Genomic DNA, 26,245 nt, shown 5'->3' with positions numbered 1-26,245 from the left:
CATTTACTCCACCAAAAATAAGTCAAAACACTACAGAAGAGGAACATATGGTCCAGGCATTATGGTAGAGAAAATGTTACTTAACAGATGAATGTAGGAGAAAGGCCAGTGTGCAGAGAAAAGTGGGCACAAAATATCTTGTAAGTCAGTCCAGATCAAAGAAGGTAAAGAAGATAATTATCTACTGAATCATAATATTTTTAATATATTCAGTACTGTTAGTTAACTTCACAAAATCTGCTTTCTTTCCTTATGAAATGTGTCTATACGTATCTGTGTAAATGTACTAAGAAATTACATTTGAAATTGACGCACACGCAATTAATGTTGTTTGAATAATTCTGTGACAAGGATCAGCATGTAAACCTGCATGTCCTGAATCAGCATCTGGACTATGCCCAGCGCTGTGGGGAACACGGTTGCTTCTTTAGGGAGCCTGTAACCTAACCAGGGAAATCAGATTAGCCACTCCTCTGTGAATTACTGAAAAACAAAACCAAATCTTTTTGAAGTTCATCTCACTCTAGCTAGCTAGGGTACTTGTTCTCACTTTTCTTTCACAGCCAACGCTCTTAAGTGAGGAATCGGTGTTTAGTGCCTCTGTGTTCTCACCTCTACTCACTCCTCTACCCGCTGCAACTGGACTTCCACCACTTGATAAATAACCTTTGATAAAGGCACCAAAGAAAAGGACCATGGTTCAGTCCTCCCTGGGTCTCTCCAATGCAAATGAACCTGCTGGCCATTGTATTTCCCTAGAAAACCCCCTTTCTCCTGGCTTGCTCTTGTTTCCCCTCTGTCTTCTGTCCCCCTCAGGTGCCAGTGCTGGTTTCTCCTCTCTCTGCACCCCTTTCAAACAGATGTTCCTTGGGGGGTCTGTTGCTAATTCTCTCCTAACTCTCACCACGGTTTCCCTAGCATAATGTTCCCTTCCTAATGTTCTGCCAGGTCATGTCAAATATAGAAAAGGATGGCGATGGATGTTAACTAAACTTATTGTGGTAATCATTCTGCAATATATATGTATATCAAATCATTATGTTGTATGTCTAAAACTAGTACAATGTTGAGGGTATCCATACTTTGGCACAATGCAATCACTGATGAGACAGTGAATAAGAATCTTTGACCTAGATCTCACCCACCTCTGATTTCTAGTAAATATGGACACTTCTCCCTAGTTCCTGACCCATGCATTCACTTCTTGAGGGGTCCTCCTCTAGGGTGTCACACAGGCACTCTAAAACCCACCTGTGTATGGATAAGCCCATTAACCTGTCCCATGAGTATTTTCCCCATCTGCTGTACCCTGAATTGGTGACTAGAACTGAATGGGTCAAGGAAGAAACTTAGAGGTCCTCCATGCCTCCTCCTGTAGTTCCATAGTCAATTGGTCACTAGGTCCTGGCAATTCCACCTTTTAAACTATGTTGATGCTAAATCAGTTTTCCATCCCTGCTACTACCACCACAGTTCAGCCCTCTATCATGTTTTGCCAAAGATAAACTAAGTACCTCCCTGCCTCCAGCAGTGGCATTTTCCAACCCATCTTTCTCACCATTGTTGAGTATGACAGGAAGCCCTGCACTCTCCAATTCTCTCACCAGTCTCCCCTCTGCAATTTCCTGCTCACATGATGTGCTCCAGTCCCCCCAGCTTCCTCGCTCTTTGTGGTTCGTGCACACAATAATTTGCCTTCATACCTTCATACACACTGTCTCCTCTGCCTTCCTGGGGGACATCAGTCATTCTATAAGCCCTACTCAAGCACCACATTCACTGTGAGCCTCCAATGAGGTCTCCCTGTGAGATGCCAAGGCTCTGCTTGGGGAGATCTATTTCCTCCTGACAGTTACAGCACTTATGTTACATCACAGTCTCCTTCCATTGCTGTCTTCTCTCTAGTCTGTGCTCTAGTCTAGCTCTGGGCAGAGATGCCCAGAGCCAGCTCAGGGCATTACAGATCATATACGTAGTTTTTAAAGGAATACATATAAAATCTTTGTGAACCAGAGTACCCTAAGTGCCAAATGCACTTTGTGCAGACTGTTTCCTCTGATTAGAGTGCTCTTCAATCCCAAAACCCTTCTTCCATGTGCCTCTACATATGATTTCATCCATGGGAAAGATCTACTCATTCTCTGAGGATCAGCCCAACTGTTCTCCTCAAGATGGATTCGCAATTCTCCCAGGCAGGGCTGGTCTCTTCATTGTTTGTGTCCAGTGATGCTCTGTCTGTGCCTAGACTATGACACTTTGCATCAGAACCATCTGTTTTTTATTCCTCTACCCAAGCAGACTCGGGCTCCTAAGAATTAGGGGTTTCCCTACCTATCTTTGTGTCCCTAGAGCCCAGCACAGGGTCTGGGTGCAGGGGATGCTAAACAGAGGTATGATATAAAATAGCTGTACTAACACCTAAAACACTGGCTCCACTATCACCCACTGGGATAATTGTGAAACCAGGTAAACGAGTTCTGTCAGTGGGAGGACACACCAAGGAGGCTTTCCAAATGAAAGGGCAAGAGGACTAAGTCTACACTGACTCATACTCTGCTTCCCACATCTTGTGGCATTTCAAACTGCATAATCATCTCAAGCAGTTAGGATTCAAAATGACTAAACACTGGTATATCACATCTTTTACCTGCCTACTGAGTTAAATACTTAGCCCCATAAATTTCCTAAGTTATCTAAAAGAGGCTTGAACATTGAATCTGCTTAGTCACAGCCTGAATGATGGCTTGGGACAGGTTGCTTCAGCCAAGACTCCATGTAGGGGGTTAAAGAGGTTTTCCTCTGAGCCTCTAAGCAGATCTGTGCAGAACAAGGAACAAAGCAAAAGCATCGACTCACAGAGAGATCCACAGCTGAGCCAGCTGGCTCTGCTCACCCCTAGTCTGTCTGTGCTCTTCTCCCAGCAGGTGCCGAGTCTCTAAAGCTTATTAGCATCCTGGGCTGACTGGGCCGGCAGTCCCCACTAATAACATCAGCGAACATTTGCTGAGTGCTTACTACGTATCAGAAACTCTTTAAGGACTTTATACATATTGCCTTAGCTAATCCTCAGAACTGTAAAATAGATGCTATTATTATCCCTGATTTACTGAAAGAGAAGAAAGGCACAGAGGAGTTCAGCAACTAACTCAATGTCCCACACTTAGTGAGGGTCCACTCCACAGTCCATGGTCTGACTCATAGACACCAACCAAGACCAAGATCAGAATTGATTTCTTTCTCAAAGGACAAGAAGGTGAAAAGAAATTTGCTGGCCATACGAATTCATCCTATCAAGACCCTAAATAAGGAAAAATCCAATCTTTTCTCAGGACCTTTTGTCCAACAAGAGTTTGATGGTGATAATTGTTCTTGCCAGGATCTGTTCCCCAAAAGGGGTTTGATAGCATTGCTAAGTAACTGTCCTCACAGAAAGAAAAGCTGTTGTACCAAGTCACATCGGACTTGTCAAAATCAGGGCATTGCAGTTCCCAATTGATTTATCAATTGTCCCAGTGAACCAGGTCTCCCTTTTTATATCAAAGAAAACTGCTAGGCCCATTATGCAATAATTTTAGTCCACATAACACTAACATTTTCTGCTTGATTTATGTATCCAGCTAGAATATGTTAAAGTAATTCAAACAGGATTTATTAATACCTTTTAAGTTTGCCTTGTGATTTCCCTGGAATTCTCCATTCTTTGGCCATTTTCTTAATTAATGACCTCTCATTCTGAATCCCTTTATACATTTTCTTCTGTATGTCAGAATGCTCAGAAATGACCTAGAGAGCTTTAAAGATGCACCATGAGAACAAATATTCTCATCTATTACCATATACCACCCTGATGCATAAACTGTGAGGTTCTAATTTGGTTTCTTAGTGTATGGATGGATACTCCTTTATGATTGTCACGGAGTCACATTTTAAAAAGAAAAAAAGAGAGTAAAGGAGGTTGTTCAAATTCCCTACAGCAAGACAGGTGTTCCTCTGGGGCCCTCATTTCATCTACAGCTGCACTCACTATCCATTAACAACTATTGAGAAAACAACAAAAAAGCTTTCTCTCCCCTGCTTGAAAAATATATGTGACCTGCAGAAACTGAAATATAATTTTAAAAGTGTCTCTTTGGAAAGCCTACTTATGATGACTTTAAGAAAAACTTCTGGTGTAATCTAGCAGTTGTGCTAAGGACAGACAGCTGGGAGAATTCTAAATAGCAGTCAACTCCCTGCTTCAAGATGCATCTTACCAGTTGGCAAGGCTGGTTTGGGGACATTATAACTGATTCATCATTAATTTGATTGAAACTGGATTCCAAATCGCGTTAATGTATTACAGTAGCATCAGCTGGGAAATGTGGAAATGCTGCATAATATGCTGCAACACTGACCAACTTGATTTTATTATTGGATGGACTGCAAAAAGAAATCCATTTTCATCTTCATAAGTGTCCCAAATATAGTATACAGTGATAAAATATTTTCCATGAAAAATTATTAAATGGTATCATACATATTTATATCTATTTTAAAGATGAAAGCATATTTTCCATAGACATGCTTATATCCTTCACCTTAGCCACACTGATTTTTCCATATTAAAGTAATAGGAAAGCAATAAAATAGCAACCTCACCTAGCAACATGCCCCTAGATCCTTTGAAGTAAATAAACATTTGAATGTTAAGTTGTCAAATTAAATTGATCAAACAAAAATAGTCTGATGCCTTTCCTTTGACATTTTTAGTATCTATTAAAACATGCCTAAACCACTCATATATTATACTCAGATGGTGCTTAGAGTATTTCTATCAAATATCAGGCTCAGCTCTGTGAACTGAGCACTAGTGTGCTGGTAAATGTTTAACAACCAGCTCTTTTAAAATGTTCTTATTTATAGTAGTGCTTGCTGATTTCCAGGGGGTAAAGACTCCCTCAAGGATGATTTCAAACCACTAATATGAGGTCACTGAATGTGCAGCTGGGAAGAGATGTACCCAGTTGGCTCCCACGACCCTATATGAGTTGATTCGAGCTCATACCTGAAACTGAGCTACTTTTAAATGTCTAGAATCTGAGGACTTTTCCTTTTACTTTCTTTTTTCTCTTCTTGGGGAACCACAGACTCTCTAGGACATAATTTCCTCATTTGCAAGATATGTTAATTGGAATAGGTAATCTTTAAACTTTAAGCTCAACTCGTTAAATATTTCAATAATCTTCCTGCTCTGAATTTAAAGGCACCCTGAGTCTGACTTAGAATTTTTAAAAAATTCTGTTGATTCCAAGTTCATTATCTAAGGACTTGGAGATGAAGGATGGCCTCCAACAGAGAGCATGTTATTTCTATTTTGGTACGGTTTATTTTATAAAATTTAGGTATACTTTTGAGAAATACATAAAATGGGAGGCTCCCATGATCTTGTCACAATGATGTCAGTTCAGCTCAAAAAGGAAAGAAACGCTGGACCAATGAGGAGAAACACATCATGATCGGTTGTACCTGCTTCATTTCTACTTCCACATTTTCAAAATGGGTAAAATCAAAGGTATCCCTATTTCTGATGTGTGGGAGAAGGAACAGCTAGGCTCCTTTGCAAGAACTGCACCTTTCTTCACGTCTAGGGATTCACTTGAGAGGGGACCATGAACTGAATATTGATGAGAAAAAGTTAATGGGATCATCCCAAGTGCTAGTGCAATGATAATGTAACAGGCGTAAAAATCAACATAACCCTTTTGTTCCACATTTTTCAGAATCCTGACGCAAACTAGAGCGCATCAAGCCTGTGGATCTTTCCGCAGGAGAGGAGGGGCTAAAGAGGCACACACAGCAAAGCTGCGAGGCCTGACTGGCTTGCAGGCAGCCCTGGGGGGTAAGCCTGTCTCTTTGTTCTATCCCTGCTTACGGAAATTGTCAAATGTAAATGAGAACCAGATATGTGAAGATGTCTATAGATGTCACTAAAAAATGAAGAAGAAGAATTCTCATTCGTCACTGATAGGAATGCAAAATGGTACAGCCACTTTTGAAGACAGTTTGGCAGTTTCTTACAAAAGTAGACACACTCTTACCATATGATCCAGCAATCGCACTCCTTGGTATTTGCCCACAGGAGCTGAAAATTATGTCCACACAGAAACCTGCACACAGATGTTTATAGCAGCTTTATTCATAATTGCCAAAACTGGGAAGCAACCAAGAAGTCCTTCAGCAGGTGGATGGATAAACTGTGGTACATAGAGACAATGGAATGCTATTCAGCAACAAAAATAGGCTATTAAGCCATGAAAAGACATAGAGGAAACTTAAATGCATATTATCTTAAATGCATATAAGTGAAGGGAGCCAATCTGGAAAGGCTACACACTGTATGATTCCAACTATATGACATTCTGGAAAAGGCAAAACTATGAGGGCAGTAAAAAGAACAGTGGTTGCCAGGAGTTTTGCAGGGAGGGAGAGAGATGAGTAAGCAGATCACAGAGAGTTTTTGTGGCAGTGAAAATACTCTGTATGATATTATATTGATGGATATTTGTCATCATATATTTTACCAAACCCAAAGAAAGTACACCACCAAGAGTGAACCCTAACGTCAACTACAGACTTTGGGTGAAGATGACTTTGGGTGAAGCTTCAATGCAGATTCATCAGTTGTAACAAATGTACCACTCTGGTGGGGAATGTTGATAAGAGTGGGGGTGGGTATGCATGTGTTAGGGCAGGTGATATACAGGAAATCTCTGTACCTTTCTCTCAGGTAAAATTCTTCTTAAAAAAATAAAGTCCTTTTATCAGCACCTTATATACCTTAAACTTACATGATGTTATATGTCAATTGTATCTCAATAAAATACTAAAAATGAAAAAATGAAAAAAGTCCTCTTAAAAATATGAAGAAGAAATCCAACAAGTTTGGTGTAAAGACGCACTGACAGCAAAGTGGCCATTACCCTGATACATTTCTCATGACAAGAACTTTCTGAGCATCTCTTATGGGTCATGCCCAGTGCCAGATACTGAGGCTTCAGGGGTGAAGGACTCAGTTCCTTCTCTCAGAAAGTGGAGTCCACTGGATGTTGATGTCCCTACTGATGGACTCAGCTGTTGATGAAACTGTTAAATCTACGTTGAGCCTTTGATGAATGTTTGTTATGTTGTTATGTAATGAAATAAGTCACAATAAACTATAGCAAGTCATCCTTTCTTTCCTGAAAATTGTGTCCATGTTTGATCAGAGGGCTTTAATAATGTAGTGAAATAACTGTCACTGTGATACAACGTTGAGATTTTATGTTAATAAACTAAACTGAGCATGTGCCTTGCTTGAAATTCTTGAAAGGTGTTTATTAAGCACTTGCTATGCCAGGTCCTTTGCTTTATATCCCTCTTCATGTAATTCTCACAACAGTTCTGAGAAATGAGCGCTCTTAGACTTTTTATTTTATTGGTAAGCAAGCCGGAGTTCATAACTATAATAAACTTGCCTTAAAACTGACAAACAGAGTCATAATTCATACCTGGGTATGTCTGGCACAAATCCATTCTTTTCCCTCTACACGTAATTATTTAAGAGCTGTCAGAAGGGTCATTACACCTTTGCCTGACCAGAGATCCTCACGTGAACCAACATGCCCTAGACATTTTTCTCCTTCTATGTAGGATGGTGTATTATAAATCTGTGGGTACTCCAGGAAGTTTATCCCTGGGAAGACCAGATTTCTACCTTTTACTTGCTGCCATACTTTCTTTATCTGCTCCTAACTGTACGGCTTCTAGGTCTTCATCACAACAAGGCATTTTATTTGAACACTAGGCAGAGCCAGGAACATAATGGGAGAAATTACACGAACCTAAGGCTTGAAACCGTTCTCCCACTCGGGGGAGGAAGATAATGAACTCCAGCAATAGATTTATGGAAACTAAGGCCCTATGGAAAAATTTATGTTTTTATGAACCCATATAAATAACACAATTGTTTCTCCTCAGGTCGCTAAAGAGCAAGCATGAGAGAGATGAAACGAGTTATAATTTAACAAGACACTAGCATGCGCTCAAGATTTCCTGTGGTTATCGGACCGTAGTTGAGGTTTCAACAGACTGACAGAGAACAAAGTCCACTGAGAACCAGCAACCGGAAAGAACATCACACCAGCTTTAATATACACCAGTGTTGGGTGTTTTTGTCCAATGGCAGTGAATGCAATAAATATCTGAATCAATGCACTAGTAGCCATAACATGCTTCTCATTTCCCCCTAGTTCTGAATGGTGAGTGTTGGCTACAGGAAAGCTTCCATCTGCACATTAAATCTATTTCTCTACTTGGTCCCTTTTTAGGCTTCTTCAGTATAACATGTGTGATTTCTTTTCAAAACCAGTATCACCACTCAACTCTGTTTGAGATAACAAATTTAATATGGTCTGAGCCTTGGTATAAGGTTAAAAGGAATCACATCTTCAACAATTGGACTTTTTCCCCCAACAACATATTTTTATCAATTATTATTTAACAATGTGTTTTATTATTATTGTTATTTAACTCACTGCCACTTGCCACCAAAGATCTCAGTTATCAAAGTACTATGATGGTTGAATTTAAATTAAATAGCCAACTAATACTTTCTAATGAATTGTGCACAATTTTTTGCAAATAAGTCAGTGAGATATTGAAAATATATTCATGACTGTGCACAAAGGGCCTGCTTATAGGTTTTCTTTAGACAAATCACCTATAATAAATGAAGATGACAATATAGCAACAGAGAGAACTAAAGTTATGCCTGATTGAGTGATGACACCAGTCTTTTCTGTGTTGGCTAAATTCAGTCACTGTTTCTTCTCCACTTCAGTATTTCCACTTCAGTGTCTTTAATAAGTAGAACCAAGGAGGATATAGAACACAGATCCTAGAGCTATAACTCTACTGAACTGTTCCTATAATTGGGTTTATGAAAGGAAGCTGTAGATGATATATTTCTTCATGAGGTGACTTTACAGCAGAAATTGTTCATACAGATCACATTATACAAGCTGTAACCGAGAGGCCAATGAAGTGAGTTTAAGGCTGATTTGCGCTTACTTTGGGTTGACCTGGTATTATTTTTATGGATGTTTCTAGTTGGTCTGAGATGTAACACACACTTCTGTTTATGTGGTTGCCATTCTATGAGACAAGTGGTGACACAGTTTGACTCTGGTCTGGTGAATAAGAAAAATAAAAGCACATCTCCTATTCTGAGAAATATAAATGTTCCTAAGATATCTGAAAGGGTATAGGTGCAGACATGAATAAATTTTGAAAAACAAAGGTGAAACTTAGAATCAACTAAATAAGCAAACCAAGCATCGTTTACTGTGACCACTGACCATGCTGTCTGTTTGCTTAAAAACTGGAGAGGATTTTTGTGGTGAGAATTGAGTAGTGCATGGGGTTATAGGGACAATCTTTAGCTAAAATGTCAGAAACCACACTAATGATTTATTTCTGCATACTCAGAATGAACTACTTACATGAGTGGATAAAAGAAAACTACCTCAGGCATTTTACAACTTAAGGAAAGATTTAGTTGCTGTGAATTTTTATAAAATTGTAATAATGTATCAAGCATTTAATTTGCATAAGGTCTATTAACCAAATATCTTTTTATGTCAAAGTGGAGTAAAATACACTCATGAAAATCATGTGGCATCATACATTATGTATAAAGGGGAACCCAAGATTAACCAAAATTTGGTGTGGTCTGCATTACCCATCATAGCTCCAGACCCAGATATTGGCTGAAAAATTTTGCTTTAATATGAATGAAATCCATAGCTTAGAAGAGCCTTCAAACTGTAAAAGTCAAAGACAAGAAAGAATAAACATAAAAAACTAGTCACTAATAATTTTGTTTTTGCCTGTTCTATTTCAACTGATCAAATCGAACATGGAGAAATTGTTTCTAGAACTAAGAAGTTTCCTTACATGTAGGACAGCTCTGAGTCTATGCCAAAACTGTTGGTAGAAGTTACTTTTCTTACTGAAACAGTTGCTTCTCAGCTATTACTGCCAGCGTCATGACCAGATATAGCAAGGATGTTGCTGGAAAGCAGCATGGAGCGAGGTCTGGGGTGAACGTAGGGCAGCTGGCTCCACAGCTGTGCAAACAGAGTAATTCTATGATTGGAGTGGGAGGCAATGAACATCCCTAGCCTTCTGCAGATACACTGGGGTCGTTTAACCCTCTCTCTTTCTCTCAGAAATGAAGGTTTTGCCTTGAAACCTCTGGCTCTGTTTTTTAAGGTAAATGTATATATTTACCATGTATACACACACACACACACACACACACACACACACACACACACATACACATATATATCTGATATTCAGTCGGGGGAAGAAGGAGAGGGTGAAGAGAAAAGGAGAGGAGACTGTGAAGGGAGGGTGCACCTGGTTGTTTGTTTGGTTGAGGGTCTGCTGAAGGCCAAGGTGATCTAATGCCCCACATGGCACTGGCCAGTAGTTCTAGTGTGCAGTTACTCATAACTTGAACATGACAGGTACCTCCTCCAGGACTGTTATCAGGTGGAAAGTTAAAGGATGCCTGGGACTACACTAAAGAAGTGAAAAATTTCTGCAAAGCACAAACTCTTGTAAAAATTCAAGCATTTTGTTTCTTATGGATGGATAATAATATCCTAGGGCGACCACATTTCATACAATAGTGGGAATTGACAGTGGAGGCATGAATATAGCCTAAATTTATAAATCAGTAGATGCTGTATTTAGTCTTTCTGGACTATTAAGGCTGTACTGAAATTTGGGCCATGGCAGAGGCAACATGTTAGGTAGAATTAGTCTATTTCTCGCATTTCCATTTGTGTGCTTTATTTGTGTCAGAGCTAGACATTTAGCTGTCCCATTCACCCAGATCATATCTGTTTCTTGCCTTTTTACAGCACTTGGCTGTTGGCAAAGCATTTTCACATTTGGTCCTCAAAGTAACAATGATAATTGGGCAGAGTATTATCCCCACATTACAGGTTTCAAAGATTGAGAGATGATTCAGCTCATAAATACAAGACAGATTTTGGAAACAGCAAATCTCCAAACCCATCACGGAACCCTTCTGTTAATTGCTCAGAGAAGACATTCCTCTTGACTCTCAAAAATCAAGATTCTGTGATTTTTGATGTACTCTCCTGACCGATATGGATGGCTTCCTCAAACTGAGCTTTGTTCTTTGTCTTATCCCCTCCCTCCTTTCTTCTCCCTGCTTCTCTTTCTCTGCTCTTTTTTTCCCCTTCCCTCACAACACCTCCTCCAAGTTCAGAGGATTGTTGGAAAGTCCAGTAGGTTGTTTTCCACATGGTTGTTTTCATGTGTCTTTTGCAAAAGACATTTCAACGTTGATCCATTCAACTCTAGTCAGAAGATAGAATATTCTTAATGTAGATTTCCATAACTTTGAGTTTGAGGGTGACTTACTTTCGCATTTTGGGCAGGTCCTATTCATTCTGTAGTATAAGCAAGAAGGATTGGATGGGGGTAAAATTTACTTAAGAATATTTATTCCTTATGTGAGACTTTCTGAGTCTGTACCACATTTGGTCTTGTAAGATGTGGTACCTAAAAGGGCACTTTTTTGTATAGTATCTTGGAAGAATAGAACAAAAGTGAGACAGAACATAGAAATATAATGGAATAATGGAGTTCATTCTTCACTGTGTAGTGAATACCCATTATGTGGCAGGCATTATTCTAAGTTTTTCCATGTTTAAAAAGCTATTTGTTATTCAAAACAAACCTCCAAGGTGGTAACCATTCTTAGTCCCCTTTTACAGGTGAGAAAACTGAGGCAGGGTAAGGTTAAATGCCTTGCCCAAGGTCACACAGCTAGTAGGTAACAGAGTAGGGTTTTGAACCCAAAAAGTCCAACTCCAGGATATAATCTCATAATCACCATCCAATCTCAAAAAAAGAATTTTTTTCTCACTGCTCCTCCCTCCACCCTTTGCAGGGCTGGCTGCATTATGCCTTTCTTGGGTCCTAGGCATGTTTGTGTATATAGATGCCTTTTAACACAAAATTTTTTGGCTTGTATTGTTTGTTTTATGAGGGGGAGGTAATTAGGTTTCTTCATTGATTTCAGTTTGGAGGAGGTACTGGGGATTGAACCCAGGACCTCTTGGGTACTAAGCATGAGCTCTACCACTTGAGTTATATATACCCTTCCCCCTACACAAAAAAGTTTAAAATATATTTTATGATATAAATATTACAAAATATTTATATGTGTTGGTAAAAACGACGTATGTAAAACAGGTTGGATTATATTTATTTTTTCTTCTGATTTCAGAAGAAATTAAAACATTTTTGTGGGCTTTAAGTGTATCCTGAGGCTGGGATCTGTGCCTACTGTATCCAATAACTAAGTTGGCCTGTACCCTGGGGTTTTTCTGTTTCAATTTGATTCATGTCCAGCTAAGAGAATACATCTACCACACTCCTAGGGAGATAGTGGAAGTACGAAAGAGGGATTTCCTTGCAAAAGCCTTTCCTTGCAGAAATCACTCCTAAAAAAACTATCAATTAAGTAATCTTTTTTAAACTGTGGGTTACAAAAATCATTCAGATGGGTCAAAACTAGCACTTTGTTAACTAAAATATGTTAGAATAAAATGAAGTGGGAAAGGATGGGATAATATAGAAAACATCAGAGTACATCTGCACATTATAAGGGTATTTTGAGGAATATTTTATTCCAATTATCAATATGTATGTGAGGTGATATAAAGTGCATTTCTTACAGTGAATCCTAGACAAACATTTTTTAAAATGTTGAACTAAGATGCATTCCTAATTAAATCTCTTTCTTTCTCTTAGCCATGTTCAGCTGAATACATGACTTCATAACAAAGCTAATAACATAATCTTGCTCTCTTATAATAAATCATGGCCATTAAAAAATAGATTTTGAAGTCATATAAAACATGATCTGAATTCTAATTCTTCCTCTTATTCCTCTTATTAGCTTCATTGCCTTTGCTAAGTTATTTGACTTTTTCGTTAGTTTTTGCATAGATAAAATGAGAAGAGTAATAATAATACGTCTCATAGGGTCATTGAGAAATGAGAAATAAATGAGCAAATGCTTACAAAGCCCTTTATAAGGGCTCTCTCTCTATATGCTGACAACTCAAATACCTATTTCTGGGCCAGATCTCATTTTAACCTTAGACATGCATAACTGCTCATTGGATACTTCCACTTGCATGTCTAGTAACATCTCACACTCGACATGTCAGTATTTGAAATCCTGACCATCCTCCCCACACCCCAAAGTGGTCCTTCTATCCTTCTAGTTGCTCAGGCCGAACTTTGAGGTACTCCTTGCTCCTTTCCTTCTCTCACAACCACATTCAGTCCATTGTGAAAGCCTGTTGGCTAGATCTTCACATACATACAGAATTCGACTTCTCACTGCTTCTGCTGTACCACGCTGTTGAGCCAGCACCATCTCTCAGCACCATCTCATCAACTATAATACCTTCCAAGCCAGCTTCCCTGCTTCCTCTTTGCCCCATTATAGTTAGTCTGTTCTTAACACAGCAGCCCCAGTGATCCTTTTAACATCTATTTAGATCATGTTACTCTTACGCTCAAATCCTTGCCTTGCACCACATTTCAATAAGAGTGGACAGTGGCCCACCAGACCCTCTGTCATCTGCTTCCTGATCCCTCCTACCACTTGATTTAATCCCCTCCAGCCACACTGAGTTCCTTGCAGATACCAAAATCCACAGATGTTCAAATCCTTTATGTGAAATGGCCTAGTACAGCTGGCCCTCCATACCCACAGTTGGTTGAATTTGTGGATGCAGAATCATGGATACAGAGGGCCGACTGCATATTGAATCCTCATGTCTACAATTATAGCCCAAGCATTTACTGTTCAAAGATTCTGCTACTGAACTTTTGGTATAAGGCATACAAATGTGGCAGAAAAGATCAATAGGAAATCTACAGGCTTTTACACAGCACTTGCCTTCATAAACATTAAATGAGATTATTCTTGTTGTCCCTTGATAACCTGTTTAGAAAATCATGCTAATCCATCACCATTCAATAAGGCCATAAAATTGATTTTTCTTCTATTTTAACTATCCTTCATTATATCAAAGAATTGTAAATTAAAGCAATTAAAATGTCAACATGGCCCACATTCCACCCATCCCCCGCCCTAGAAATCACATCCACTTTATTACCTACTAAAGTGGATGAGGAGAGTTATGAAACAAAATGTGAAGATTCTAGTTTGTTTTTTTTTTCTAGAGTTTTTCTTGTATCATACAATGAGGAAAAACGTACGTCTATTATTTGTTCCTTCAGGCCCTCTTCTGTTTATAAAACATAACAATACATACATTATATATATGTATGTATATGTACTGTATATGGCTATAATGTATGTCCCCTTTTTCACCTTATTAAGTCAGAGAAAAATAGCTCTACAAGTTATCTTCTCTTCGCACTTGAATTTTAACTCTTTTACTTATATAATAAATAATGATGATGAACTGAAGTTGTGTATGTCAAAGAGTAACTCCATAAGTAATTTAAAAATATTTTTGTATTAAAATGTACGAAAGAAAATCTATTTATGCACTTATTCTGACCAATAGTTTATTTGCTCCTGTCAGTTTATATGCTTGTGACAAAGAAGGGGGAAAAAAAAAAAACAACAGTTTTTTGTCATTCATGGTCAGATTTTACAGACAGTGCCTAGAAGTTAGGATTATTCTATCTGCAAATTTCAAAGGGATATATTGCAGCTTGATTGAATCCTGCCATTTAGCTAGTATTACTTTCCCCAGTGATTTTAAAGGATACAGGGAAAATATAGATCTTACAGGTATACCATTTCATTTTAATTATGAAAGAGAACAGGCTATAAGACTTAAAATGCCACCTGGGAACTGCATTAATATTTAGTTTCCTGACTATTTATGGCTAAGATTTCTCTAATACCGTATTCAATCACTCAACAAACACTTATAGAGCATCAACTGTGTTAAAGATGCTAATCCCTGAATATTCAAATTAAAAACATTTTGATTAATATGGTGCATATAAATGTGCCTTCTGGCAATTCTTTATTAATTTATTTTTTAATTATTATATAAATTATTATTTTAAATTTATTAGCTGTGTCAAATATTTTAATTCTTATTGTAACTATGCTATTCTATATGTTTTATACCATAAAGAAGACTATATGTAAAATCAGTGGCATAGTATGTATCCACTAGCAAAGCTAGAAGTACCAGTTATTCATACAAATTTTTTAGATTGGATGGGACTTTCGAGATTTAAGAATTTAAAGCTGAGTGAATCAAACTTAGAAAGGTTAAATGACTTGCCTATGTTTTTAGAGGAAGAGATTAGAATCAATCTTGATTCTTAATTTTTCATATAAACATACCTTCATAGTCTTCCATGAAATTAAAATATATGGGCATATAAAAAACAAACCAAAAAGAAACTTAGCATTTAGTGATAATGGTAAATATAATAGTTAGATATTTAAAAAAATTTTTTAAATAATGCCCAGATTAAAAGATCCTAAGAAAATTTAACTATGCAATGCAGATTTTGTGTTTGAGTTGTCTCATAAATGTATGAATTATTGAAACAGTGACATGACAAGCAGCCAAGTTAAAGATTTATGGCAAAGGACTTCCATTTTGTCATAGTGTTACTTACTTTTCTGTACCCGGTGTATATTATTTGTGTTATCTGGAGTGGTCATCATTAGTACCACTTCAATGCATGACATAATGGGATTATCAGGTTAGCTAGCTTTGCCAATGGCACAGAGGAGGGCAAACCCTCAGAGAGTCCCACAGTAAAGGCTCCTGGTCAGCTACATAGTCAGCCACTTGGATTCTGGCTACTGAATGCCAGAAGCAATAATTTAAAGGAGATTTTGGACCCACCAAATAAAAGCCAGACCCATATACCTGCCTTCAATTTGAAATCAATGACAAGAATATTCTGAAGGATACATTGGCATTCTTTAGATAGTGAAGGAGGATGCTTACCAAGACCTTCAGATTGTCGAGACAATCTTGGTTCAGCATGACAATAGTCTTTTTGCCTAGCGACAGTTCTCTTTGCTAAATGATGATAGCACACTCAGGGATGTCACTTCTCAATACCAAGGACTTTTATAATTCAGCTAAGGGATAAAGGTCTTCCTCCTCAAAAAGGTAGGAAAGGGATCTCAGTTTAAAACTTAATGTGACTGACCCATCCATTCTTACAGATAGGCAGAGCAAGAGAATTTTGACTGCAATTTTCTTCTGGGCCTGAAAGAGTGGAGGAGACCAATGGCACTCAGAAACAACTATCCCTGGCTAACATCAGGAACTAGAACAGATCTCAGCCTTCCAAAGAGGATAAGTATTCTGGGGTTGACCATGCTATTTAAAATCTCCTCCATAAGTACAAAGCCATTCTGAAATGTCAACAAAGTTTAAATGTACTTATGACTAGAGAAGAACTTATTATTCTCAATAATGCAAAATGGCTGGTTTTGTGTTTAGCAATCTTAAAACATCACAATGGCTAGCCTTCCCTCTTTTGACTGCCCTCTGAGAAAGTTCAGATGTGCTTAAATCTTCCATTTATCATAACTTTCATTTATTTTGATGTGTAATTATGGAGAACCTTTTCATTTCAGTATCTTCTATGTATCAAATATTCTTTTGTTAAGATAAAGATGAATACATTAGCCCATAGTAAAATATTCGCCAGATGAGCTGCAACTCTACACTGCATTCACTTCCGTGCAGGGAATGGATGACCTCATAAGGCAGGGTAAGTTCTTACAAGCTAAACATCAGTGATGTTCATTACTGAGTGAGAACACAGTTAGAAACACTTGCTACTAATACTGTGAACTTACTGTTCTGTTACACGATGTCCTTTTAACACATTTGAATTTCTCAGGAAAAAAACTTCTTCCAGTGTTCTAAATAAGATCTAATGTGTCTGGGTAACTTTCAGGAAATACATTGGCTTAATTCTCTCTAGAATTTACATGATCTTCAGCAATCATCTATCAATGTTTTCATAATATGCTAAATGCTAAACAAAAGTTAAAAACCTACAAAAGGGGCTCTTTTAGAAAAGTAAAGTCATGGTTCACACAATTTCTTTCTCTAGTCTTTCAATTTAAGATGAACCCTGAAATTAGCATCTTCATAAAGTGATGAAAGACCCACATTTTGGTTCCCACATTCTTTGACTGACTTGGGACTGCAGGTGAAGGATTATATCCTTCACTCAAGCTGTGGAGTTATTTCTGGAATGATATTATTATGTACCATTAGGACATGGTATAGTTGAAGAAATGCTTAAGAATTTAATCAGCATTTAAAATGCCCAGGCCACTTTATTTGGCAAGTGTACAGGTTAGTTTTAAGGGAGTTGGTCCCCAAATGATTTCATGATATCCAAGTAAAATGAATATGTGTATATTTATTTCCTTGAAGCATTGCTGAACCACTAAAATATTAAACATGGACTTATATATAATGAGTGGGTATAAGAAAGCAAATATTAAACATAAATAGCTTAAACCAATAAAGAATTTCTCTGGAAAGAATAAAGAGTAAGTGCTAGGGATAGAGAAGAGTGGAAAGGAAGGGCAGATAAAAGCTTCCTTGCTTAATTGTTTATAAATTGTTGTTAAGAGACAAACAAAATTCTCTCTATGCCCAAATTATGTAATTTATCCAGAGTGTGCAGGCTCCTCTGTTCAGCAATGCTGATAACGACACTAATAGTTTAATTACAACTTTCTGCTCAAGGAGATAAACAAGGCTGTTTGCTTTTTAAACCAGGGGTTACAATTACTTTTAAATGCAGGGGAAATGCACATCTGCGGGTAGATCTTACTATGTCAGGAAAGCAACCACAACCAGCTGGAAAATAAACAAAGCCCCAGGAGTGAGCAGCCGGTACAAAATTAGAGCAAAACCTCCCGATTTGAACAGTGGAGTAGTAGGCGTGAGGTGTAGTAAACAGGCGGCAAACATAGGTGGGCAGGGATAGAAAAGTTTTCAGTGGCCAGATATTGTGCCTTTTCCATGGGATTCCATCACGAAGAGACTGAGCACTCCTTCCTCTGCTGTCCAGCTTACAGCCTTGTCTGTGTCGCACAGCCCTATGCTTCAGCACCACCGAGAGGACAGCTCCCCTAACCGCAAAACACAGCCGTCAGCGACTGCCCTCCCTCCTTGACAAACATCCTCTCCCACTGCATTTCTTTCTTGCTGCTGTCTTTCCTGACACTTTGCTTTTAAGGATATTCTAAGGGACATATGTAAGGGACTGGGAGCTTGTTCTGCTTGTTTATTTCCAGATGAAAGGGCGACAAGTCCAACCTGAAAAGTCCAATCTTTTCATTAGCCTCCAGAGCAATTTAACCAGAATAAAAGACTGCAAGTCACTGGGTTTAATCTGGTGGCAAAATGGCTCAACCTAATTCAGTAGTAGCAGAAACTTAAAATTCTTTTTTTGTGCTTTATTTTATTATTCGTTGTAAAAGCAGCACTGGAAGGTAAACAACATTTATTAACTGCCTCTTTAGCCCTTTTCCTTCTGTGCTAAGCCAAAAACACTAAGGGAATATACCAGAGTTTGACAGCAGTGGAATCAAAGGAATAATTCTTAATATTGCTGGGTCAGAAAACAATCTCAACACTAAAAGAAACTCTTTTCAGTCCTTCCCAAGACTTCTCACAACTATATTCTGAATCGGGAACACACAAGTGAAGGATTAATAGTTCCATAGGGAGAATACAGGCTACTACAGAACACCACAAAAACTGTCAAAGCTTCCCCCAATAAAGTCCTCTTTCTCCCAGTCCCAAATACAGAGAGGCAAACATTTCAGGAGTGACAAGGAAACACAGAATTAAAAAAAAAAAAAATCACCAAGGTAGGAAAATTAAACTCCAAAGAACTTGGCAACTTTGGCACATTCAGTAACCAACCTACCAGTCACACATCTTGTTTCTCTATGCAGAGCTTTCTCTTTTGTTCAAACTTCTCAATACTGTATAAAATAGTCATTATCTGAAGTTTCTCTTTAGTCCAGCATGTGCATGTGCATGTGCACACACACACACACACACATTTTGATTCAGTTCCATTACCAAGGGTTTAGTTTCCTAAAGAAAAAAAGTATCATCTGCTTTTTAAACTTATTTTGAAGGTGCATCTTCAGGAAAATGCCCTTGCTCTTTTTGCACTGGAGTTGCTAGAATACTAAGGGGCTCTAGAAAGGAAGAGATGCAATCTTGGGTAGAGACTTAGCAATCTTTCAGAAGAGGCAGCAATGCGAAGTTAGTGGTGAACACCTTCCTCCCAGTGATAGTGACCATCTGCTAGTAACAGCAGGTGAGGTCTGCCTGTGAACCTGGAGCAGCAGCAGTGGAGACAGCAAACACTGGGTGCTTCCTTTCAGATAACCCTGACAGGTCTCAAAGCAGTCTGACTCCCTGAATCCCTCAGTGGTCTTTGTGGTTCCTTCTTTCCCTCCCCCTTCCTTCTTCTCTTCTCCTTCCCTCTCTCTTTCTCTCCCTCCTCTACTTCAGTTATCTTTTTCACTTAATTCCATCTGGGCCACTTTGGGCACCAGTTCTAGTGACAACTTCATTATCACCCCACATGTATCCTATAGACCATATTATTATCATCATCACTATGGTTGCTTGCCAACTCTTTGGTCCTGTTCCCATCTGTTAACCCCACCCCTCTCTTCACTCCAAAACCGCAGCAGTGGTATAAACTCCGCAAAATCACCAGAGTCTGAATGTCACCAACAAGTTCCACCCTCTTAGTAACCCCACCAGCAAACCACACCAGCGGAGCCTTGCCAGACCCTCCGCCCACAGACAGCACACTTGCAAACCGACCCAGCTCTTGGCTACGCCCACGATCATTGTTATCAGTGACACTTTCTTCTCTTCAAGGAAGGGGAAAGCCTGCGTGTGACTCCTGGGTGGATGTAGGGCTCCAAGCACTACCCTCCCCCACCTCCGCAAAACACACACACGCACACACCCCTCCTTACTCTGCACACAAAGAGAGCAAGCAAGCGAGCGCAGGCACCCGGCTGGGTAGGAAAGGGGGCGGGAGGGGAGGGCACTGCCGGGAGGGGAAGACCAAAGGAGGGGCAGGGGGCTGAGCCAGCCGGCGAGGAGGGAAGGAAGCCAGGCGGGGTGGGGAAGAGAGCAAGTCAAGAGCTTCGTCCTTACCTGCCCCTAGGTTAAAGGAGATCCTGGCCTCCGCGAGGTACGGCGTGTCGCTCTTGGAGCGGACTCTTCTGATGGGCCGCCGGTCTATATCGTCCTCCGAAGATGCCGCCATTAATGTGGGAGGCAGGAGCAGGGTCGCCCGGCGAGCTGAGAGGGAGAAGGAGATGGGGAGAGAGAGAGAGAGAGAGAGAGAGAGAGAGAGAGAGAGGCGGAAAAGGGGAGGAGGGGAAAGGAAGAGGCTCACACACGGAAAGGGGGAGGGGAGAGGGGGATGGGAGAGGAAGGGAAAGGGATAGGGAGGGAGGGGGAAAAAGAGAGGGAAAAAAGGGGGAAAAGAGAGAGAGAGAAAGAAAGAGAGCAAAGGAGAGAAAAGGGTGAAGGGAGAGAAAGAAAATCCGTTAAGGATTTGTGGACTGGAGCAGAGATCAGGCTATCCCTGGCTATCGCTCAGGGCTCCCCCTAACTCCTTCCCCAGCCTCAGGGCCAACGGGTCAGTGCTCAGACTGACACCCCACCTCCTGCCCGCAGCCCCAGTTTTCAGCTCTTGGCACAGATAGGCTTATGCGAAAGGGAAGACTCCAAAGCAAAGATGCTCAGTCAGCACTGTGCCCTCTCCCGCCAAACGCACTTACTCTGCTCTTCAGGTGCACACTAGGGTCTCCTTAACCCACGAGACTCTCCAGTCTGAGGATGCCCAACCAGATATCCCAGCTTTCGCTCTCCTTGCATGGAATTATTATTTTGGGGTGCAAGCCTAGGTCCAGGTGGTCATGGAGGAGAGCACCGTACACAGAACAGCCTTCTGCTCCCTCTTTCCCAGCCTGAAGCTCTCTTAAAGACAGAACCAGGTACAGAATCCCCAGAAGCTCTCATGCAGGCCCTCCTTGAGCCTGAGAGGTAGCGGGCAGAGGAAAAGTGTATACAACTTCGGGAGCAGTTTGGCAGTAAAGTTTCTAGAGTTGATACTTTGAATGTAGACTAGGCATATTCACACAGAACTGAGTGGCCTTCTTACCACCACTGACTTCTAGGATGTGTTTATCTCTATAGAAGTACCCATTCATTTTAACCTTCAACTTTTTATTTGGTGACTTAGAGCACAGATAATAGCCTTTGGATTGGATCTGTAGTCTACACTACTCTACACTACTGTTTCTGAAGGAGGGGGTGAAGATCAAGGGCACCTTACATTTCTTTGAATGTTTGCACTGTGACCTTCTCATGTTATACAGCAGGAAAAACCAGAAGGGTTTCTGGAGTGTGAATCAGAATGCTTTAATACTCTCACTGAACCTATTGATGGGCTCCACTCTTTTATGTTTGTCTTTTGGCAGCTTCAGTCACTTGGTCTTTTTGTGGCCTGATGTTGCCACTTTTCTTTCTAATAAGAGCCCACCTGGAGGATACAGATAAATGTTACCTCGATTCCCTTCCCGCTACAAAGGAAATCTCAGTGTCAAGTCATGCCCCTCTCAGAGGATGAAGTGCTGCTTCAGCCTTGCAAGACTTCCCTCTCCACTTCAGCTGTCAGTTCTAACTCTCATCCTGTATTCTTGCATCCTCGAATCTGCGATCTCTTAACATTGGTCTCTTAGTTCACACACAAGTAGTAGTTCTTCATTTGCCCTTGGCCTTGCTGCTTTCTCAATTCCTACCAGACTACTGCTTCCCCATTCTATTTAACCTTCCACTGGAACTCTTGGTCTCACGGGCTCCATTTTTTCAATCTTAATTCCCTTCTTTCACCCCTACCACAACTTTTTATCCCCACCACTCAAAGTTATTTTAAAGGTCATCAATATCCTTTCAATAGTTAAATCCATTTTTTTCTTGGCTTCTTTGAAGTATGTGGTAATCTTTCCTTCTCGAAATCATCTCCTCCCTTGGCCTTCCTCTTCTAGACTACCTTCCTAACTGGACTTCTAATTGTTAGCCAGTTCCCTGCATGTTAATTTTAAATTGCTTATCCTAGCATCCAGGGCCCTTTATAATCCGATTTCAATCTATCTTTCCAAACTCATCTCCCATTATTTCCCTCCAGTCTGTTCAGGGTTGCCCAACAAGTCTGGCTCATTTTTGCATCTGCACCTTTCCTTGCGTTGCACACCACAAATTTCTTCCCTATAAACTTTCCATGTTCTCCCTCAGGTATATAAGATAACTGGCCCACCAGTCTGTGGCATGAATCCAGGACAGAGTAAATGCTCAATAGATACTTTTGAATAAAAGGAGGGAGGTTTGGGTAAAGGGAGGAGGGAGGAAGAAAAGAGAAGAAGAGTAGTGAAGGAGAGTTATGTAACTAACGAATAAATGAGTAGCTGAACTGGGGACCAAATCTATGTCTACCTGATTTCGAATCCTGTGTCCTTAACCAGTATATTGATTTAGTAAGTATACATGTTTGGTTGACTAGCCACGTTTTAAATTCATTTTCCTGTAACATTTGCCTCCTTACTATGCCCCATTTATCTCTGTTAAAACATAGATTAAAAATGGATACCTCCTCTCCCAGGAGGCACAGCAGGGGCATTTGGCTCATCAAATGAACCATGAAGGTTAATGCTTTTAGATGACTAATAGGGCTGCAAACCAATATTATGATTATAACATTTAGGTTCAAGCTCTTAAGGAAGTACAAAAATAGGGAAATCAACTCAAACAACTCTGAATACTGTATGAACTATACATCTCTTTGAGTTAATGCAGTGCTATTTGATTGTTCAAATTGTTTGGGATTTTCCCACCCCCCTGTATTTTCCTTCATGTGCCATGTCTCTAAAAAGCAATAAAATCATCTGAAGGAATACCTAGCCTTAGTTTTCTCTGCGCCTCTTTGATATTACATAATAATGGTTCTTGATATAGAGAAGTACATCTTTGAATTCCTGTTTCTCACTCATTCAACATTTTAAAGCATCAGGAACTTAACATTGTTAAGGTTTTAGGTTTATCTTTCTTCTCAAGAATTTAAATGTACTTTCACATAATCTCTTTCATATGAACTATTATTATTGAAATAATTCTAGATACACACTTTTTACAAAAGTGACATGAAAATACTACATCTATCTCCATGTTCTTAAATTATTTTATATTTTCATTGCTGACTGTTATCTTCCATTTTTTGGCCTCCATAACTTATTGTCTTCTTTATCTCATTTACTAAGAATGAGAACATTCTGTTTCCACTTAGCCTCTTTTTTCCCCTTCCATCTTAGTTCTTTAATAACAACTTCCTGACAAAGTCAGTCCCATTTCATGTATCTCTCTTATCCTGTATGAAGGGTTCACTCCTGTATGAAATTTTTACTCTTGTGGACTTGTCCCAATGTTTCCACATTCTTTATTCTTCGGGATTTCTTTCATACATGTGACCTATTGTCATAAAATGTCCAGCTGAGTAACATCAGGGGAAGAGCCCTGGAGTGGGAATCAGGGATGGTGGGTGCTGCTCTCAGTTCTACCACTGCCTCTTCAAGTAACACTGGGCATGTCACTCAGTCACCCCAGCTATGAGAATGTGAGGGTTATACTGGCACAAACACAGACACATGGGTCTATGGAACAGAATAGAGAGCCCAGAAATGAACCCACACTTAATAGGTCTATTAATCAAATTAATATTAAATAAATCAATTAAATTAATTAAACAAAGGAGGCAAGAGTACACAATGGGGGAAAAGAAAGCCTCTTGAATCAGTGTTGTGAAAACTGGACAGCTACATGTGAAAGAATGAAATTAGAACAATTGCTCACACCATATATATAAAAATAAACTCAAAATGGATTAAGGACCTAACTGTAAGACTTGAAACCATAAAATTCCTAGAAGAAAACATAGGAAGCATGCTCTTTGACATCAGTCTTAGCAATGTTTTTTTGGATAAGTCTCCTCAGGCAAGAGTAACAAAAGCGAAAATAAACACATTGGGATGGCACCAAACTAAAAAGCTTTTGCACAGTGAAGGAAACTGTCAACAAAATTAAAAGGCTGCCCATTGAACGGGAGGAGGTATTTGCAAATAATATATCTGATAAACAGTTAATATCCAAGATATACGAGGAATTCATACAACTCAACATCAAAAAAAAATGTTGATTAAAAAATGGGCAGAGGATGACATAAAGACATTTTTCCAAAGAAGACATACCGATGGCCAGCAGTCAATAAAAAGATGTTCAATGTCATCAATAATTAGGGAAATGCAAGTCAAAACCACAGTGGGCTGTCACTTCAAGCCCGTCAGAATGGTTTTTATTCGGAAGACAACAAATAGCAGGTATTGGCAAGGATGTGAACAGTGTGGGGGTTCCTCAGAAAACTGGAACTAGAACTACCATGCAATCCAGCAATTCTGCCCTTATTTGTCCAAAGAAAATGAAAACACAGATTTGAGGAGATATGTCCACCCCTATGTCTACTGCATGATTGTTTACATATTCAAGGATATGACAACAACCTGGGTGCCCATCATGGATGAACGGAGAAGATGTGGTGTGTGTGTATATATATATATATATATATATATATATATATATATATATATATATATATATATATATATATATATATGCATGCAGTGGAATTATTACTTAGCCATGAAAGAGAATGAGGTTTTGCCATTTGTGACAACATGGATGGACTTGGAGGGGACAGAGAAGGACAGATGCTATGTGGAATCTAAAAAGCAGAATGAATGAACAAATATAACTAAATAGAAGTGGAGTTGTAGATGCCGAGAAAAGACCAGTGGTTGCTGGGGGAAGGGATTAAGGGGTGAGAGAAATAGGTGAGATAGATTAAGTACAAATTTCTAGTCACAAAATAAATTAGTCATAGGTAAGAAATGTACAGTGTGGGGGAATATAATCAATAACTATGCAATATCTTTGTATGGTGACATTTTAACTAGTCTTGTCAGTGGTGATCATTTTGAAATGTATAGAAATACGGAATCACTATGTTATGCACCTGGAATTAACATAGTGTTGTAGGTTAACTATACTTCAAAAACAAACAAACTCATAGAAAAAGAGATCAGATTTGTGGTTACCAGAGGTAGGAGCGAGAGGGGGAATTAGATGAAGGCAGTCGAAAGGTACACACTTCACGTTATAAGAAAAATAAGTTCTAGAGATATAATACACAACATGATAAATATAATTAACAATGCTGTATCTAAAATATGAAAGTTTTTAAGAGAATAAATCCCAAGAGTTCTCATCACAAGGAAAACATTTTTTCCTCTTCTTTTCTTTTGTATCTATATGAGACGGTGGATGTTCACTAAACCTACTATGGTAATCATTTCATGATGTATGTAAGTCAAATCATTATGCTGTAACCTTAAACTTATACAGTACTATATGTCAATTATATCTCAATAAAATTGAAAGGAAAAAAACGCAAAGGTCAGATAACATGACCTTAATGCTCTACTTAGCTCTAATACTCTGAGTATTTATAGCTATTCTTGGATCTCTACTTCTTTTCATAAATATCCATGGCATATTTTGTCTCCTAATCTAAGAATATACATTGTTCCCTTGACTTATAATAAATCGTATTTAGGAAACCACATGGCATCCATACTTCTCTCAAGTTATTTCATGTTATTCAGGTCTATTTGATGTAACTATGCATCCCTTAGAATCTGTTTCTTTTCCTTCATACTGTTTCCATGATGTGGCAATACCCATATGATTGTGTGTGTGCCTGTGTGGATGTGGCTGTGCAGGTAGAAAGGACTGAGTTCAACAGTGACCTCAACAACTTCCAAATATAGTTTTGTTTTTTTTTTAATTGCTTCTTTTTAATGTGATTGCTGACTCAGGGTAAGGACTGTTCTCTTTTTTTTTTTCCCTAAAGCCAGTCAACATTTTAACACTAAAGACCTTTACGTGCATGTTATAACCAGAGCTAG

At 39.1% G+C, this 26,245-nt stretch overlaps 1 protein-coding gene across 2 annotated transcripts in view; it reads right to left on the bottom strand.

The window, feature by feature from the left end:
• Positions 1-26,245, bottom strand: part of PHACTR1 (phosphatase and actin regulator 1) — a 442,313-nt gene that overhangs the window by 395,821 nt on the left and 20,247 nt on the right. For both annotated transcript variants that reach the window (XM_031435188.2, XM_064476204.1), the window contains exon 3: positions 20,322-20,468. In XM_031435188.2, coding sequence (XP_031291048.1) covers positions 20,322-20,468 — 147 coding nt within the window. The remainder of the gene's footprint in view (positions 1-20,321; positions 20,469-26,245) is intronic.

This window comes from Camelus dromedarius, chromosome 19, assembly GCF_036321535.1.
Source record: "Camelus dromedarius isolate mCamDro1 chromosome 19, mCamDro1.pat, whole genome shotgun sequence".
Classification (NCBI taxonomy): domain Eukaryota; kingdom Metazoa; phylum Chordata; class Mammalia; order Artiodactyla; family Camelidae; genus Camelus; species Camelus dromedarius.
Note: the sequence above shows the minus strand (reverse complement) of the source record. Positions and strands in the feature narration are given on the sequence as shown.